The following is a 16131-nucleotide window of genomic DNA, read 5'->3' as shown; positions in this document are numbered from 1 at the left end:
GCCTAGGGGAAAATCCCCTATCTTTACTGATCCTTTAGCATTTTATTTCCTAGCTAGGCTGCTAATAAGTCTGTCCCTCAGGTGCTGCCTGGTACAGTATAAAGAATATTGGATTTGAAGTCAGAGAACCTAGCTTTCAATCCCACCTCTGGAAATAAGCATTGCCAAACATTTTATATATTATGTAGCACAGACTCTGGGGCTACTCTCCTACCCCATTCTAATTGTCAGCCTGGATCCCCAGAGCCAGGTGGGTACTTCTCCCCTCAGGATTCCAGGAGACCTTGAGGGGATGGGGTAATCCCATTCATAAGCTTTCTTCAATGGTTATCAATTGATATCAGTCAGACAGACTTAACTAGCTCTTAGAAAGTGATATTTCCTAAGGTGCCATAGTAAGAACAGTTGGTCCAGAACACAACATCCAAAAGTGTGTGCCACGCTATCTCAGAAGTACATGTCGAGTCCAGGAGAAAGTCAGCTCAAGCGCACTTAATTCTGAGGTAACTCACAGCTCCTGGAGTCTTTTTGTTAAGTTCCCCTGAGTTATAGTAAAGGATTCTGCTGACTTTCTTGGAGAATCCAGAAATTGCCTTTCCTCAGAAAGTCGAGTTTGTCCTTTGCTTTCATAAAGAAACTGACATTAATTGTTCCAGAGATGAGGTTGGAATGCTGATGGGATGTCCAAAACCATCTGGACCTTTCAAAATTCACAATATTGTCTTCTGGTCAAGGTAGGAGTTGAGAGCTGGTGGGGAAGAGACAGAGACACTTTCCTATTCCCCCATTCCCAAGTCATTCCCTCTCATGGAATGCTTCCACTACTCACTGGCCAGACACTAGAGTACTAGAGTTCCAAACTGGCTTTCTACTTTATAGAAGAGCCACAGGATGTGATCAATTCTCCTTAGCCAATAAAAATACATCTCCTGTGAAGCATCACTTCACTTCTTCCAATGACCTTCATGCCTTCTAAATTGATTAACCAGGTAGTTCAATGCCTTAGATTAACTGATTAATTGACTGATTCCAAAGAAGTATCTGTACCTGGTTGAAGTATCAGAGCTAGATACCTGTTTGATAGTTTAGTTAAATGGGATAGGTTGATTGATTGATTGATTAAATCAACCTCTACACTTACTTGCAAAGTATATTGAATACCTTCTTTCTACTCCCCTTTTTGGGGAGATCCTAGGCATGAGCCAAAACTAAGCTTTAAATTATTTTTTCCAGGGCTCAGGAGAAGGGGTGTGTAAAGAGCCAGAGAGGCTCCTTTCTTTATAGGTCAGGCTCCCCTAGGACTGAAACTACCCCATACACATAGGTTCAAAGCTAGGGGCCACATTACAAAGAGACAGCAAACACCCCAGCCTCCCTCAGCCCTGCATTGTTACATCTGTTTTTCTAATTGTGAGTCTCTTCTGAGAGAACTGGGAAGCCTGGTAGCATCTGGTGGGTCTTTGGTGGATTATTCATGATACTTAATTAACTAACTTCTCCTTTAGGAAAACCAAGAAAATTAACAACAACAACAACAACAACCTACCAAATCCCCATTATTTTAAACAGATCAGAATTTATCCTCAACAAGAAAGTCATCCTCAAAGTTCACAAAAGACAATTCTTTTCTCTACACAGTATTCCTCTCCAACACCAACACACACACACACACACACACACACATACACCCCTAAACCTAATAAACATGTAACTGACAATGCCTAATACCAGGACACATAGGTAATTGTGAATGTCTCCTAAAAACAGATAGCAAAATGATCATTTTTCTTCAATTGCAAGACCTCTTCCAACACTAATCATATATCAGATGTTCACAATAATTTGTGTTGAATCGATATATGGGCAGGAGATGCAACCAAGTTTCTCTCCTCACTCTCTGCCTCACAGTCGATCCTTAGCAGCCCTAGCCTGCTCTTTTCCCCTGCCACACACACAACTCAATAAGCTAGCTGCCTGGCCACAAAAACAGAGAGGAGAAGAGAGAGTGGGTGCTACCACACAAGCCACAGGATCCATGACAGGAACATGGCAAGCTAGCAATATTTCCATCTGTGACAACTTCATTTTTGAGTAGGATGGAAGGCCATGATGCTTTCTCAGGGTCTAGCAGTGACCAAATACCACATCTGTAGGTGAATAAGATATATTCTTTGTAGTCTGAAGAATGAACTTGTTCTCTGGGGGGAAAATGTACAAGCTAAATGTCCTTTCGGTCATGAGAGAAAACATATGAACAGAGCAAACAGACCTTTTTTTTTTTTACTCTGTGCATATATCAAGGACCGTCCATTATTGTCCCGGTGGTTTGTTTTTTTTTTTTTTAAACACATGGTCCTGCTATTTTTTTCCTGTTCTTTCTCTGAGTTAATAGTTTTCCACAGATGGCAAATAGAGAAAATGATACCTAGATTTCTCATACAAGGAAAAAGTAAATGTGTTTAGGTCTTTTTCTCCCTGGTTGCAACAAAAAAATATAATTAATTAGAATTCTGGTGAACTTCACCTTATTCCCTGATCAAATTAAAGTATATCCAAGTTGTAGGCATTGTACTGAAAGCACACTAAGCAGATTTTTTTTTTGTAATGAACAACATTCGATTTGAGTCTTTAACACACAAAAGCTGATTAACAGTTCAACTGTACCACATAACACTTCCTCATCTTACCCTCTTCCTCCACTCATGTATATTTTGGGGGTTTTCACCAAACAGTACAAACTACAAAAGCCTGCAATTGCAACAGTCTTCCTCTTTATGACTCCCTGAATTTAATTAATTCAAACCTTTTCCCAGAGTATTTTCATTGACTTAAATTACAAAATCTCAAGTAGTTACTTTCACTTCTGTTTCTTAGAAATATAGTCCTTGATGTTTGCACACAAGCAATTTAAGTAATGAGTTCAAAATTTGGTACATCAGTCAACATCCTATGGTTAGACATACCCTACCATAGGCTGCCCCATCTGACTCTCCCAGAAACAAGTCCATGTCTTTTGACCTAAAGGCATTGATTGGTAAACTATTTCAGTGTTTCTCACATTTTTGGAGAACTACTTGAAAAAAAAAATTTCACACACACACACACACACACACACACACACACACACACACACACGCGCGCGCGCGCGCGATACTAACTGCATTATTAGTTTCCAGGACTTGAGTAAATACATAATCACAAAAAGTTAGCATATATTCAGTAATGCTTTAAAATTTTATTTTAATATTAATCTCCACAGCATCTAAATCCTCTTAAGAGAGTAATACATGTATTATGATGCACTATTTAGTTAGTCTCTAGAAATTTCTTTACTTTTTTGCAGCTTCCCACATCAATGACAATAACTCTACAACTTCTCCACCCCCACCACTCTTCTGGGAACAGCAAGATGGCCCAGTGGATAGAACACTAGGTCTGGAGTCAGAGAGACCTGAGTTCAAGTTCAGCCTCAGATATATACTAGCTGTGTGACCCTGGGCAAGTCACTTAACTTCTGTTTGCCTAAGTTTCTTGAACTATTTAATGAGGATAATAATAGCACCTACCTCCCAGAGTTGTTATGAAGGTCAGATGAGATGATTATAAAGCACTTAGCACAGTGCCTGGAACTATTAAGAGCTATGTAAGAGCTATATATTAAGAGCTATATAAATATTAGCTATTATTATTATTCTGCCCACAGGCTGGAAATCATTGCTTTATAGGGAAAGATGTAGGGAATCAAAGCTCTAGTTTTGGAAGGGGTCTCAGAGGCCTTCCTGTCCAATCCCCTCATTTTGCAGATGAAGACACTATAGCTCAAGGACATTTAATTTCCTGCCCAAGGTCACAGAGGTAGGAGGTATCACAGATAGAATTTGAACCCAAATCTTACGACTCCAGAACCAGTGTGCTTCCCGCAGTAATAGGCTGCCTCTTTGTGAGGAAAAAAAAATGCCTGTTCTGGGCAATGTTCTTCCTTGAGAATGAAAAAAGGAGGAAAGGATTCTGGTAAATGAGAAAACAAAGATTCATTCTGAAGCATGGTGATATTGGGGAAGTCCAAGAGCTGAATTGAAAGTGACTGTGGTCCACTTCCAGAGGGAGAACTGGTGAACTCTGAGTACAAACTGAAGTATAATTTTCTCACTTTCTTTATTTTTCTTGCTTTTTTGTGGCATAGATAATATGGAAATATGTTTTGCATGACTTCACATCTATAATTGATATCCTATTGCTTTACTTCTCCAGAGGCTGGAGGGAGAGAGAGGATTTAGAATTCAAAATTTTTTAAATGTTAAAAATAAATATTTTTTTAAAAAAAGAAAGTGACTGTTAGGGGATCTCAAGAGCATACATCAAAAAAAGAATCGAAAAAGAGTAGAAAAAAGAATTGCCTTCAGGAGTCATAAGACTTCACTTCTATTCTCAACTTCTTTATATACTGAAACAGTCATGGGATCATAGACGTAGTGATGGAAAGGACCTTTTAGAATGTCTAGTTCTGTTTTTTTACAATGGAGGAAAATGAGTCCAGAGAAGTTAAGTGATTTATCTAAGGTCAACAGGTAGGAAAGATCAGAGCCCATATTCAAACTCAAGTCCTCTGATTTCAATTTCATAATAGTTGAGTGCACAAAGTGGGTGCTCAATAAAATGCTTGCTCCCTTCCTTCTTTCCACTGTATCACTAATTCAATAAACAACCTTGGGTATACTACCCAACCTCTCCGGGCCTCAGTTTTTCTCATCTGTAAAACTGGCATAATAGCCCTTGCCCCTTCTCTAACTTTCAGGGATTGTTGTTCTAGGAGGATGAGACTGTACAGGATGTGATGATAAAGTCATGATCTGAGCTCCATAAATCATAAACAAAAATTAGTCTTTTTCCTTGGGTATAGCAACTCTAAACAAAGTAGGTTGGAAAGCCGATCTGTAACTAGAGAATTCTCTGTACATAATGTAGCTGTATGGGACAGAGATGAAGAGTGTCCAAGCAAGAGATCACCCAGAGGTAATTCCAAAAAGAAGGAACCAGAGTCTACTGAGAGTAGAGAGACCAGTTTCAATCTTGGAGACATATCTAATAAGCCCAATATCGAGAAACAAATTCATAACATCAGTAGTGAGGCTTCTGTAACATTTGTGGACTTGGAGAACCCACAGTGAAGACCATGTCTGTGTCTGGTACCCCATTTTGTCTGTACAGTATGACTGGATCCCTGTGACTTCTGCAGATCTCACCTCAGCTCAGGAACCCTTAAGCATTGGACTAAGAGACAAGACCTTTGGTGCTGCCACTGTTCTCCCTCACTCTTCACTCTTAGATGGGTTCCTTGCTCACTGCCACTTTCCAGATCCCAACACACTCTCTCTCCTAAGCCCTGTTTGGGGTCTATATACCTTTCTGTTATGGGCTTTTGGCCCACCGTATTCTGGGATATGGAGTCTTTTTTTCATAGTCATGTTGGCTGAAGTGCCCCTGAGCATGGACTCCTATTGGAACTGTTTAGATTTGCTCAGCTGACTTCTCTTGGTGCAAGAAGTTTCTAACTCCTTTCACTATGAGCAGAAACCATTTCCTATATCTACCATATAAATGACATGAAGTTGAAGTATTTTTTTTTATCAGTTGCTCTACACTGGTGAAATCATAGGTAGAATTTGCAGCTTCTTTCATTCTAATTAGTAATATTTTTTCTTAAAAATTTTCTTTTGTAAATAGTCATCATAACCTACTGGCCCTGGGCCAGTGGTGTATTGGCAAATGTTTAACAAGCAGCTCTGGGGGGGGGGGGTAAGTGGGGGTGGAAAATGCACCCTGACACATTTTAAAGTTTAATTTGCATTGTTAGCATTTTTCTATCATTTTCTTAAGTCTAGACAATCCAGAAAACAATAAATCAAGTCCTGCTTTGTAGTAATTCCCTGAGTACAAATGTAGCTCATCCTGAAAATTTAACAATCGGCTCTTGAGAGTCAGTTTGTGCTGGCTCCAGCATACCCTTACCTTGGGTTATGATCCTGGTTCTGTCATATGACCTTAGGCAATTTAAATATCTTTTCTGTACTTCAGCCTTTCTGTTAATTAGAGCCAATAAATCATTAGGTCCCTAACCACCATCAAGGGCTGTTGCAAGGGCTAAAGACACCAGAATTAACATGGTGCAATGAAAAAAGTATTTGATCTAGAATAAGAAGTCACAGGTTCAAATCCTATTTTGTTGCTGTTGTTTAGTTGTGTCCAACTCTTCATCATCCTATTTATGGGGTTTTCTTGCAAAGATACTGGAGTGGTTTACCATTTCCTTCTCCAGGCTCCCTATTTTACAGTTAAGGAAACTAAGGCAAACAGAGGTTAAGTGACTTGGCCAGGGTCACACTGCTAGTAAGTGTCTGAGGCTGGATTTGGACTCAGGTCCTCCTGACTCTAGGCCCTCTATCCACTGAGCTACATACCTGTCCCCTAATCCTTACTTTCCTACTATATCACCTTAGAAAAATCGTTGTATTTCTCTGGGCCTCAGTTTCTTCATTCATAAAGTGAGGAGGATAGACTAGAATGATCTCTAACATTCCATATGGTTCTAAATCTAGAACTTTTAAATATATTTTGAGATTTAGGAAGTAATGTGACAGGAAGTACATTGTAGTTCACTGTGAATAATGACTATCTAATAGAAGTGAAAAGCAGCAAAAAAAAAAAAGTGGAAGATTTGAGATAGGCCTAGGAGTCAGGTAGGCCTGAGTTCAAGTTATGCCTCTGAAACATAACTGGTTTTATGACCATGGTGAAGTTACTAAACTTCTCAGTGCCCCAAACAACTCTCAAAGACCATAAGTTACTAAACAAGAAGCCAATATATGTCAGTGGAAGGAGTTTCCACACCAGAAGTTCTCCACATTTTTAAAATCCCAGGTCTGGACTGAAACACAAAAGAAATATGAGAGTATTGCTGACATCCAAACACAAATAGTTTTAACTGAAAAAAAATTTAACTGAGTTTACCAATATTTCACATATACATTGACATTTAATTTCGTAATGGCTACATCAGTCACGCCTTTCAAAGGAGAGACCACAATTTCAGTCCTAAAAAATTTCCAGCGTGAGGGTTATGGGGGCTGTAGTCTAATGATGGGGCCACGAGGGGAAACATAGGACCTGATCCACATGAGGTCATGGTTACTCTGCCTCTTTCCCTTAAAAAGAAACCACTCTCTCTCTACTCTGTGTTTTCAGAAGTAAGAGGAAGTTGATAGTGTCACAGACAACTCTTCACACCATGACTTTGTGGACAGTTCTCAGCCTGTTAGCTTGGTTCCCCTTGCAAGGTAAGGAAATAAAACTAGAAGAGGAGATTGTCTGTCTACTGTTTAATCAAGCCTTTGATTTTCCAGCTTGGCAAGTTAATCAACAGTCAACAATTTTTATGGGAACACCTGTATGAAGGCATCTCAGAAGTGGGTTGGTTTTGATCTTGAATATGCTAAATCTTTATCAATCCTCTCTATGATTTATAAAACTTTCAAACTTGTTTTTGAAGTATACTATTGCATAATTTAATTTGTTAGCCAACTAAAATAATTTCTGTGGACTCTCTAAAGATAAATGATATCATTTTCCCTATTCACATAAGGTGATACAGATGGATTAAATGTCAGTCAGTCAATAAGCATTTATTAAATGCCTTCTATGTTCCAGGCACTGTGCTAAGTGCCAGGGATAAATAAAAAGGCAAAAGACAAGTCTCTGCTCTCAAAGAGCTCATAATCTAATGGGGAAGACAACATGCAAGCAACCATGTACAGACAACTTATATATCAGATAAATAAGAAATAATCAATAGAGGTAAGGCACTAGAATTAAGAGGTAGTAGAAAAGTGAGATTTTAGCTGGGACTTGAAGGAAACTAGAGAAGCCAGGAGACAGAGATGAAGAGGGAGAGAAGTCCATGTGTAAAAGGCAGCCAGAGAAAATGCCTAGAGTTAGGAGATGGAGTATCTTGTTTGAAGAATAACAGAAGGTCAATGTCACTGGATCAAAGAGTGTGGATATGTGTAAGGTGTAAGAAGACTGGAAAGGTAGGAGTAGGGTAGGGAGGAATAGGTTACAAAAGGCTTTGAACTCCAAATAGAGCATTTGATGTGTAAACCTGGAAGTGATAGGGAGCCAGGAAGGCAAGGACATGGTTGGACCTGCGTTTTAGGAAAATCACTTTCGTGACTGAATGGAGGATAGACTGGAGTGGAGAGAAACCTGTGGCAGGTAGACCCACCAGCAGGATATTGCAATCGTCCAAGCATGAGGTGATGATGGTCTGTACCACAGTAGTGGTAGAATCAGAGGTGAAAAGGAAGCATATTCAAGAGGTCTTCAAACGTAAAATTGACAAGCTTTAACAATAGATTGAATATGGTGGGCGAGAGAGAGTGAGGAGTCAAGGATGACACCAAGGTTATCAGCGTGGGTGACTGGGAGGATGGTGTGCTCTTAATAGTAGCAGGGAAGTTTAGACATAGGGAGGGTTTGGAAAGAAAGAAAATGAGTTCAGTTTTGGACATGTTTAGTTTGAGATGTCTACAGGACATCCACTTCAAGATGTCTAACAGGCACTTAGAGATATGAGACTGGAGGTCAACAGAGAGATCAAGGCTAGATAAATAGATCTGAGAGCCATTAGCATAGAGCCCTAAATTCTCTTATCCTAAATACAAATATTTAACAGAACTGATGATATAGGGAAGTGAAACTTTACATTTATTTTATAGAATCTATTCTTTTCTCTTTAACTTCCTTCTGTTTTCATATCTGATCTTTGTGGTGAATTACCACAAGGATTTATGAGGTTTGTTTTTTTTTTAGAATAATTATCTTTGAAGAATAGGTTGATTTTAGAACAAGTACTGCTGAAAGGCAAGGAGATGGACTAATTGAACTGTCAAGGTCTTTTTCAGTCATGATGCTATGATCTCTGCTGACAACAGAGGCTTAATTCAGTATCCCCAGTGTTTAGCCCAATTCCTGGCATAAAGCAAGTTTAATTAATTCTTGTTTATTGATTAATTGAGGCAAATAGATGGCAAAGTGGATACAGTGCTATAACTGAAATTAGGAAGACCTGAGTTCAAATCCTGCCTCAGATACTAGCTGTGTGACTCTGGGCAAATCACTTGACCTTTGTCTGCCTTGGTTTCCTCATTTGTAAAATAGAGATAACTACCTACTTCCCATATTTGCTATAAAGATCAAATGAGATAATACCTATAAAATGCTTTTCAAACCTTAAAGTACTGTATAAATGCCATGTATTATAATTGCTACAATTACTTCATGTGTCAAAAACAGAATTGTGAAAATACCCTAATAATTTAATTTTCAAAGTGTTCTTTGTTTGGACATAAGTCCTACTGAAAGACTCCACTGAACCACTGAAGAATATTCTTATCTGCTCTTGAATTTGCTATTTCCAATCCAATATTGTTGAGCTGTTCAGGCGAGGGAATAGAGTGTGTGAGACCACACATGATCCCCTGTATTGATTTATAAAAGGTGGATTACATCTTTCAACTCTAGAATACTTTGAAAATGTTAAATAGACATTAGCAACTATACCAGTTTGGATTGTGGTGGTTGTTTGCAGGGTACAGGTACTGTGTGTAACTTTGCTTCATGGCATAAGAAGCTTTTGCTCAGAGCTGTCCTATAGCTGTGTTATATGATGCTCAGGGGTCAGCACCAATTAGTTCCACTAGTTAGAATATGGAGTTCTTTAAGTCGAGGCCATAGCTTTCATTTCCATATAAGTCAGGATGTTCTTTTTTTTTTTTTTCATTTTGAGTTCTAAGCTGTCTCCCTCCTTCCCAACCCCACATTAGAGAAAGCCAACATGTATACATATACATATATATGTGTATATATAGATATAGATATAGATATAGATATAGATAGATATAGATAGATAGATATAGATAGATATAAAACATCATACGATACACACTTCCATATATCAGTTCTTTCTCTGGAGGTAGATAACATTTTCCTTTAGAAGTCCTTCACAGTTGATCTGAGTATCCACATTATTCAGAATAGTTAGTCCTTCACAGTTACTCTTTGTGCAATATTGCTGTTAGTGTAATACAATCTTCTCTTGGTTTAGCTCATTTCACTCTACATGTCAGCATGTTCCAAGGTCACAAATAGTAATGTCATATCCAGTCAATTCACTGTCTCACCAATATCTACCATTAATCACAGAAGGAATAGAAAAGAATGTGAATAAATATTGTTCTGGGGCTGAAATCTAGCACTATTATTGGAAAGAACAATTCCAAATCATGCTGTGTTGATGAGAAATCACCTACTTACAGGGAAGACAGCACAGTCATTCCTTTATATATATTCTCTCTGTGTCCCAGGGATCTCTAACAGACTGATTAGCAGATTTAAGTTTAGAGTCACAAACAGGAAGAATTGGATTCAATTCAATCAACATTTATTAAGCACCTCCTATATGTAAGGCATTGCCTTCACACTGGAGGTGGCAATACCACACATGTGGATAAAACAAGAAACACTAAGGGAAAATTTTGAAGTCTAGCTTCCAAAGATCCTGGAAGGAAGGTAATAGTGAGGAGAGAAGGATACCCAAAAGAGCAAAGAACTGTCTAGAGAACCCCACTGGAAATGAAATAAAAAAAAAATTAGTAGAGAGTATCCAGTAGGGTAGGGATTTGATTGTGGAAATTCTTTAAAACTGGATGTTTTGAGTACAAGTGACCCTTAAATATTTGGCAAATCTATCCTTTTTACCTCTCCCTTGTCACATAGTCATGACCAGTTCAGCTGTTTTGTAAAAGTATGAGAATTGAAGCAAAACCTCAGTGGGCTAGGGTCTAACCTTCCCACAACATTTTCCTGTTTTCAGCCCCCAACAGAGGGTCAGCAAGTGGATTCTTCAAAATAATAATAGATATAACAGTAAAAGAGAGAACAAGATTTGGAACAAAGGGGTGGGGATGTAGCATCCCATATCATCAAATCCCAAATCATCATCCCAAATCCCAAATCATCATCCCAAATCATCAAAACTAAGCCACATTTCTGTTTGAAATTGGAAAGGCCTCATGTTGTCAACCTTACATACTACTCTCACCAAAAACCACATGCTAATCTGTCTGGGGGTCTATTCAGAGATCTAGTACAAATAAGACAGAGGAACATTATTTCCACCAGATCAGAAGATTTTCTAGAGAATGAGAACTAAGTTTGATATAAGGTCATTGACATAGAAACTGTACCTATGATTTTCATTGGTACAAGAAACACCCAAGCTCCTTCTACCAATGTAAGTCCACACTTTTTCTTCAACTTACATACAGTCTTAGAGCATTGGAAGATTAAGTGACTTGTCCAGAGAAAAGTCAGACCTCTTCTCTGCCATAAAGGCATCTGACCACTTCATTTTGAAGATGAGAATACTAAGGCACAAGAGACCAAACTGATTAAGTGTCTGAGGCAGGATTTGGACACAGGTCTTCCAGTGCCCTATTCCATGACATCATGCCGGCTTTAATCTCTTTGTATGTTTCCTAAATGAACACATGCCACGTAGAACTATATACACTGTTGATTAGTCTTCCCTTCCTTTCTCCCACCAATGCTGTCATTTTACAAAAATAAAAATTGTGGACAAAATTCCTCAAGACTTTTAATATCAGGTACAGGAACTTAGCAGCTAGGTAGCTCAGTGGATAGAGCTCTGGTCCTGGAGTCAGGAAGACTTGAGTTCAAACCTGGCCTCAGACACTTACTAGCTGTGTGACCCTGGGCAAGTCACTTAACCTCTGTTTGCCTTGATCCACTGGAGAAGGAAAGGGCAAATCACTCCAGTATCTTTGTCAAGAAAATCCCACAGGCAGTATGGTCCATGGGGTCATGAAGAGTTGGACACGACTGAACAAGAAGAAGAATTCAAAGAAAAACTTGCTCTTTGTACTTCTCTAACACAGTTGTCATTTACAAGTATTCTCTACAAGGAGAGGCAGTGAGGTGTAGCTGATGGGGGGCCAGCCTTGGAACCAAGAGGACTTGAGGTCAGGTCCCACCTCTGATACACAGGCTGTATGATCCTGGGTACTAAGTCATTCTTGCTCAGTGCCCTCATAGGTATCAAACTTGCTCTCACAAAACTCTCTAGTGGCAGAACCAGATTCAAATGTAACTGGGAATTGTTTAACAAAATAAATAAAAACACAATGCATTTGTTGTTGTCCAGTTGTATTTGACTTTTTGTGACCCCATTTGGGATTTTCTTGGCAACAATACTGGAGTTGTTTGCCATTTCCTTCTCCAACTCATTTTACAGGTGAGAAAACTGAGGCAAACAGGGGTAAGTGACTTGCCCAGGGTCACATAGCTATTGTCTGAGGTCAGATTTGAACTCAGATCCTGCTGACTCCAAGCTCTGTCCACTGTACCACCTAGCTACCCTACAATACAATATAGATGTTATTTTGTGGTTTCCTAAGTCAAACTGGATAGTGTATTGTTAAGTGCTAAATTATGTGGTACTGACTAAAAAAATAAGGTTGACTGTAGGAATAATTGTGAAGTAAATCATGTTTCTTTTACCTTAATTTTCAAGACCAAAGTTTCCTGGTATCCTTTGTGTTTTCTTCAATCCAAATTCTGTTATTGGGTATTGTTGGAAAGGATCCAATGAATTAGTTTGCACTAAAGCTAACAGTAAGTAGCTAAGTGGTCTTGTAAAATGGTGATAATAATAGTGCTTACCTCCCAGGGCTATTATGAGGATCAAATGAGATAATATTTGTAAAGCATTTTGCAAACCTTAGGTGCTATGTAGATGCTAGCTCTTACTATTACTAGTATGTTATCCCTACTGGGTGTTACTTGCATTTTGACAAAGGAGGATTCTTTAACTCAAAGGAAAGAATCTAATGAGGAAATTTTTATCACCAGCGGAGCTACAGAAAAGGTATTGGGTGGAGCCTTTATAATACACCCCCATTCACATCAGTTATATCATCTCAGATGAGATCTTCTTAAAATACTTAGCACACTGCCTGGCATATAGTTAAGTTCTATGTGAGCACTAGTTGTTATTATTATTAATTATTATTATATCACACTGGAAGATATTTTTAAAGTTGACCCTGATTACGGGAGTTTAGAGAAGAAAAAGATGGGGGTAACGAGTATTTACAAAGCATTCCATTGTAGATATAGAACTGTAGCTGAGCCTTAAAGAATAAAAAGGATTTAACTAAGCAGAAAGAAGTGAGGGCATCCCAGGCAAAGGGGATAGCACAGGCAAAGGAGCTGAGGTGGGTTCCAAGGACAGTAAGGAATCTAACTTGGCTAGATCGCAGGATAAGTTTTAAAGATTAGTGAAAGATATGACTGGATTACCAGGATAAGCCTCATTATTGAAGTCCCCAAATGCTACACTGAGAGATTTGGACCTGGTGCAACTGACCATAAGAGATCCTAGATTCCTGAGGAAGGAAATTGACAAGATGATAAAGGTCTTTGAAGATGCAAGGAGCAGGAAGACCATCTAGTCTCTTGTAGTGATAAAGGGATGAGGTAATGAGCTCCTTGTCTATAAAATGGAGATAGCAATAGTTATATTACTTACTTCACTGGGTTGTTGTCTACTACCTATGTTAAAGCACTTTATAAATATGGGTTATTTTTATTAAGGGGCAGGTAGGTGGCACAGTGGATAGCACACCGGGCTGGGAATTTGGACTTACCTTCCTGAATTCAAATCTGGCCTCAGACATTTAGTAGCTCAGTGACCCTAGGCAAGTCACTTAACTTTGCTTCACTTTCCTCATCTGTAAAATGAACTGGAGAAGGAACTGGCAAACCACTCAGTGTCTTTGCCAGGAAAACCCCACAAAGGGTCATGGAGAGTTGGACTCAACTAAAACAACTGAACAACAACAACAACACTTTGTATGTACTAGGATGTCTACATGCTGTCTACCTCCATTAGAATGTACTCTCCTTGAGTGTTTGGCACTGGCACATAGCAAGTGCTTAATAAATACTAGTTGATTAAATGCCTGGAGAACAGTGACTGTAAGGACTGGGGGAGGAGGGGAAGGAGTTGCCTTTTTTTGTGTCCCCAGACTTAGATCCTAACACTCAATAAATGCTTGTTGACTTATGTGAAGAGTTGATTCCACTAAATTCTACAAACATTTGTTAAATATTTACTATATCCAAAGTTCTGAGGATTCAAAAATAAAACCAGAATATTCCTTCATTCAGTAAGCATTTATTAAGAGCCTACTATGTGCCAGGTACTGGAAATACAAAAAAGAATGATCCCTTTCCTCAAGGAACTTAGATTCTGGGGTGGGGTGGAGGGAGAACAATGTATACATAGAAAATTAAACACAAAATATGTCAAAATTAGCTGGGGGCATTAGGGGCCAGGGGGTGGGGTGAGGAATCAGGATAGGCTTCCTGTAGGAAGCTAGGAGATTCAGCAAAGTGGAGGTGAGGAAGGAGTGCATTCTAGTGATGGGTAACAATGCCTGTGCAAAGACACAGAGATAGGAGATCATACAGGTCACAGCAAGCAGGCCAAAAATCTCTACCCCTAAGGAGCTCATATGTGACTGGGTGGTTTATTTGAGAGAGTATAGAGAAAGAAGAATAGAGGACCAAGGACAGAGGCTTGGGAAGCATAACAGGAAACAAGAGGATTTGGAAGAACCGGTAAAGAAAATAGAGAAATAATACAGCAGCCAAAGGAAAATCAAGATAACACAGTGTCACTAAATCTAAGGGAAAAGAAAGTTTCAAGACATACAAAGTGGTCAGCCAAGTCAAATGCCAGGAAGATTTAAAAAGTGATGAGGAATGGGAAGAGACTCTTAGATTTAATTAGAAGAAAGTTATGATTAACCTTCCAGAGCAAAGTGTAAGCAAAGTGATCAGGGTTTAGATCACTTTGTAGACAGGAAGTGTGGTTTAATAGCTCTAGCAATGGGCCCAGACTCAGGAGCTCAAATCACACTTCTGAATTTACCGACTATGTGATCATGAGACAGTCACAGTCTCTCCGAGCCTAAGCTTCCGTATCTATAAATGGGCAATAATGACACCAGGAGTGCTGACTTTATAGGGTTGTGGCAATCAAAGGCAGTCACATGTAGAAATCCTTCTGCTACTTGTAAAGTACCATAGGGAGAAGAGTGCAGTGGGAAAACTGGGTTTGGAGTCAGGGGTTCTGGGTTCAAATTCTGGCTCTGCTATTTCCTACTTATGTGACCTGGTGCCTCTCATTTCACCTTTCCTGGCCTTCACGTCATCTGTAAAATGAAAATACTGGAGTAGATGACCTCTGAAGTCCCAGGCAGCTCTAAATCTATAATATGATCTGTAATTTTTAAGAAGAAAATGGGTACAAAAGAAATGTCGCTAGCAGGGGTAGACGATAGAAATTGGGCCACAAAAGGAAAGAAGGAATCAGACAAAAGCTTGAAGGGTCAGTGAGTTAATCAAAGGTCTTTGTTTTTAAAGACAGAGTAGACATGGATATTTTAAGGTAAAAGAGAAGAAACCCAGAGAGAGGGGTATAAATTGAATCTATTTGAAAGGGATGGACGAACTGTGAGATCCAGGGCTTAGGTGAAATGAGAATAGATGAGATTCAGAGAAGCGTTAGGAAAGTTAGCTTCAGGGTTTCTTTTGTTCAGATACTAGAGGGAATAAAATTATAATAAGTGATACCTTACATCAGAATTAAGCATTTGTGAAGTACTTTCATATCACATCAGCTTGCAAAGTACTTTCACGTACAATATCTGATTTGATCCTTAAAACAACTCTGTGAGGTAGGTGAGAATTCCCATTTTACAGATGAGGAAAGAGGCCTAGGAAATTGAGTCACTTGGGCCCAACTTAACTTCCAGCTTTCATTCTGTGACATGATTTTTTTTTTACTTGAATGTCTTAGACTCAGTTTTCCTAGAATTGCTGCCCGTGTAGTACAATAAATAAACCACTTGCCATTGGCATCTCTAAGATTCTCCCAGATCCCACATATATACCAAAAAGAAATTGATTAAAAATGCTCTTTTAACTGCT

General features: G+C 38.9%; 1 protein-coding gene across 1 annotated transcript in view; it reads left to right on the top strand.

Moving 5' to 3' along the window:
• Positions 1–7255: 7255 nt before the first annotated feature.
• Positions 7256–16131, top strand: part of CRTAM (cytotoxic and regulatory T cell molecule) — a 38204-nt gene continuing 29328 nt past the window's right edge. The window contains exon 1 of the mRNA XM_027835687.1: positions 7256–7334. Coding sequence (XP_027691488.1) covers positions 7286–7334 — 49 coding nt within the window. The 5' untranslated portion in view covers positions 7256–7285. The remainder of the gene's footprint in view (positions 7335–16131) is intronic.

This window comes from Vombatus ursinus, unplaced genomic scaffold (assembly GCF_900497805.2).
Source record: "Vombatus ursinus unplaced genomic scaffold, bare-nosed wombat genome assembly UNPS02014816.1, whole genome shotgun sequence".
NCBI classification, from domain to species: Eukaryota; Metazoa; Chordata; class Mammalia; order Diprotodontia; family Vombatidae; genus Vombatus; species Vombatus ursinus.
The sequence above is the reverse complement of the archived record's forward strand: the minus strand, read 5'-3'. Positions and strand labels throughout refer to the sequence as shown.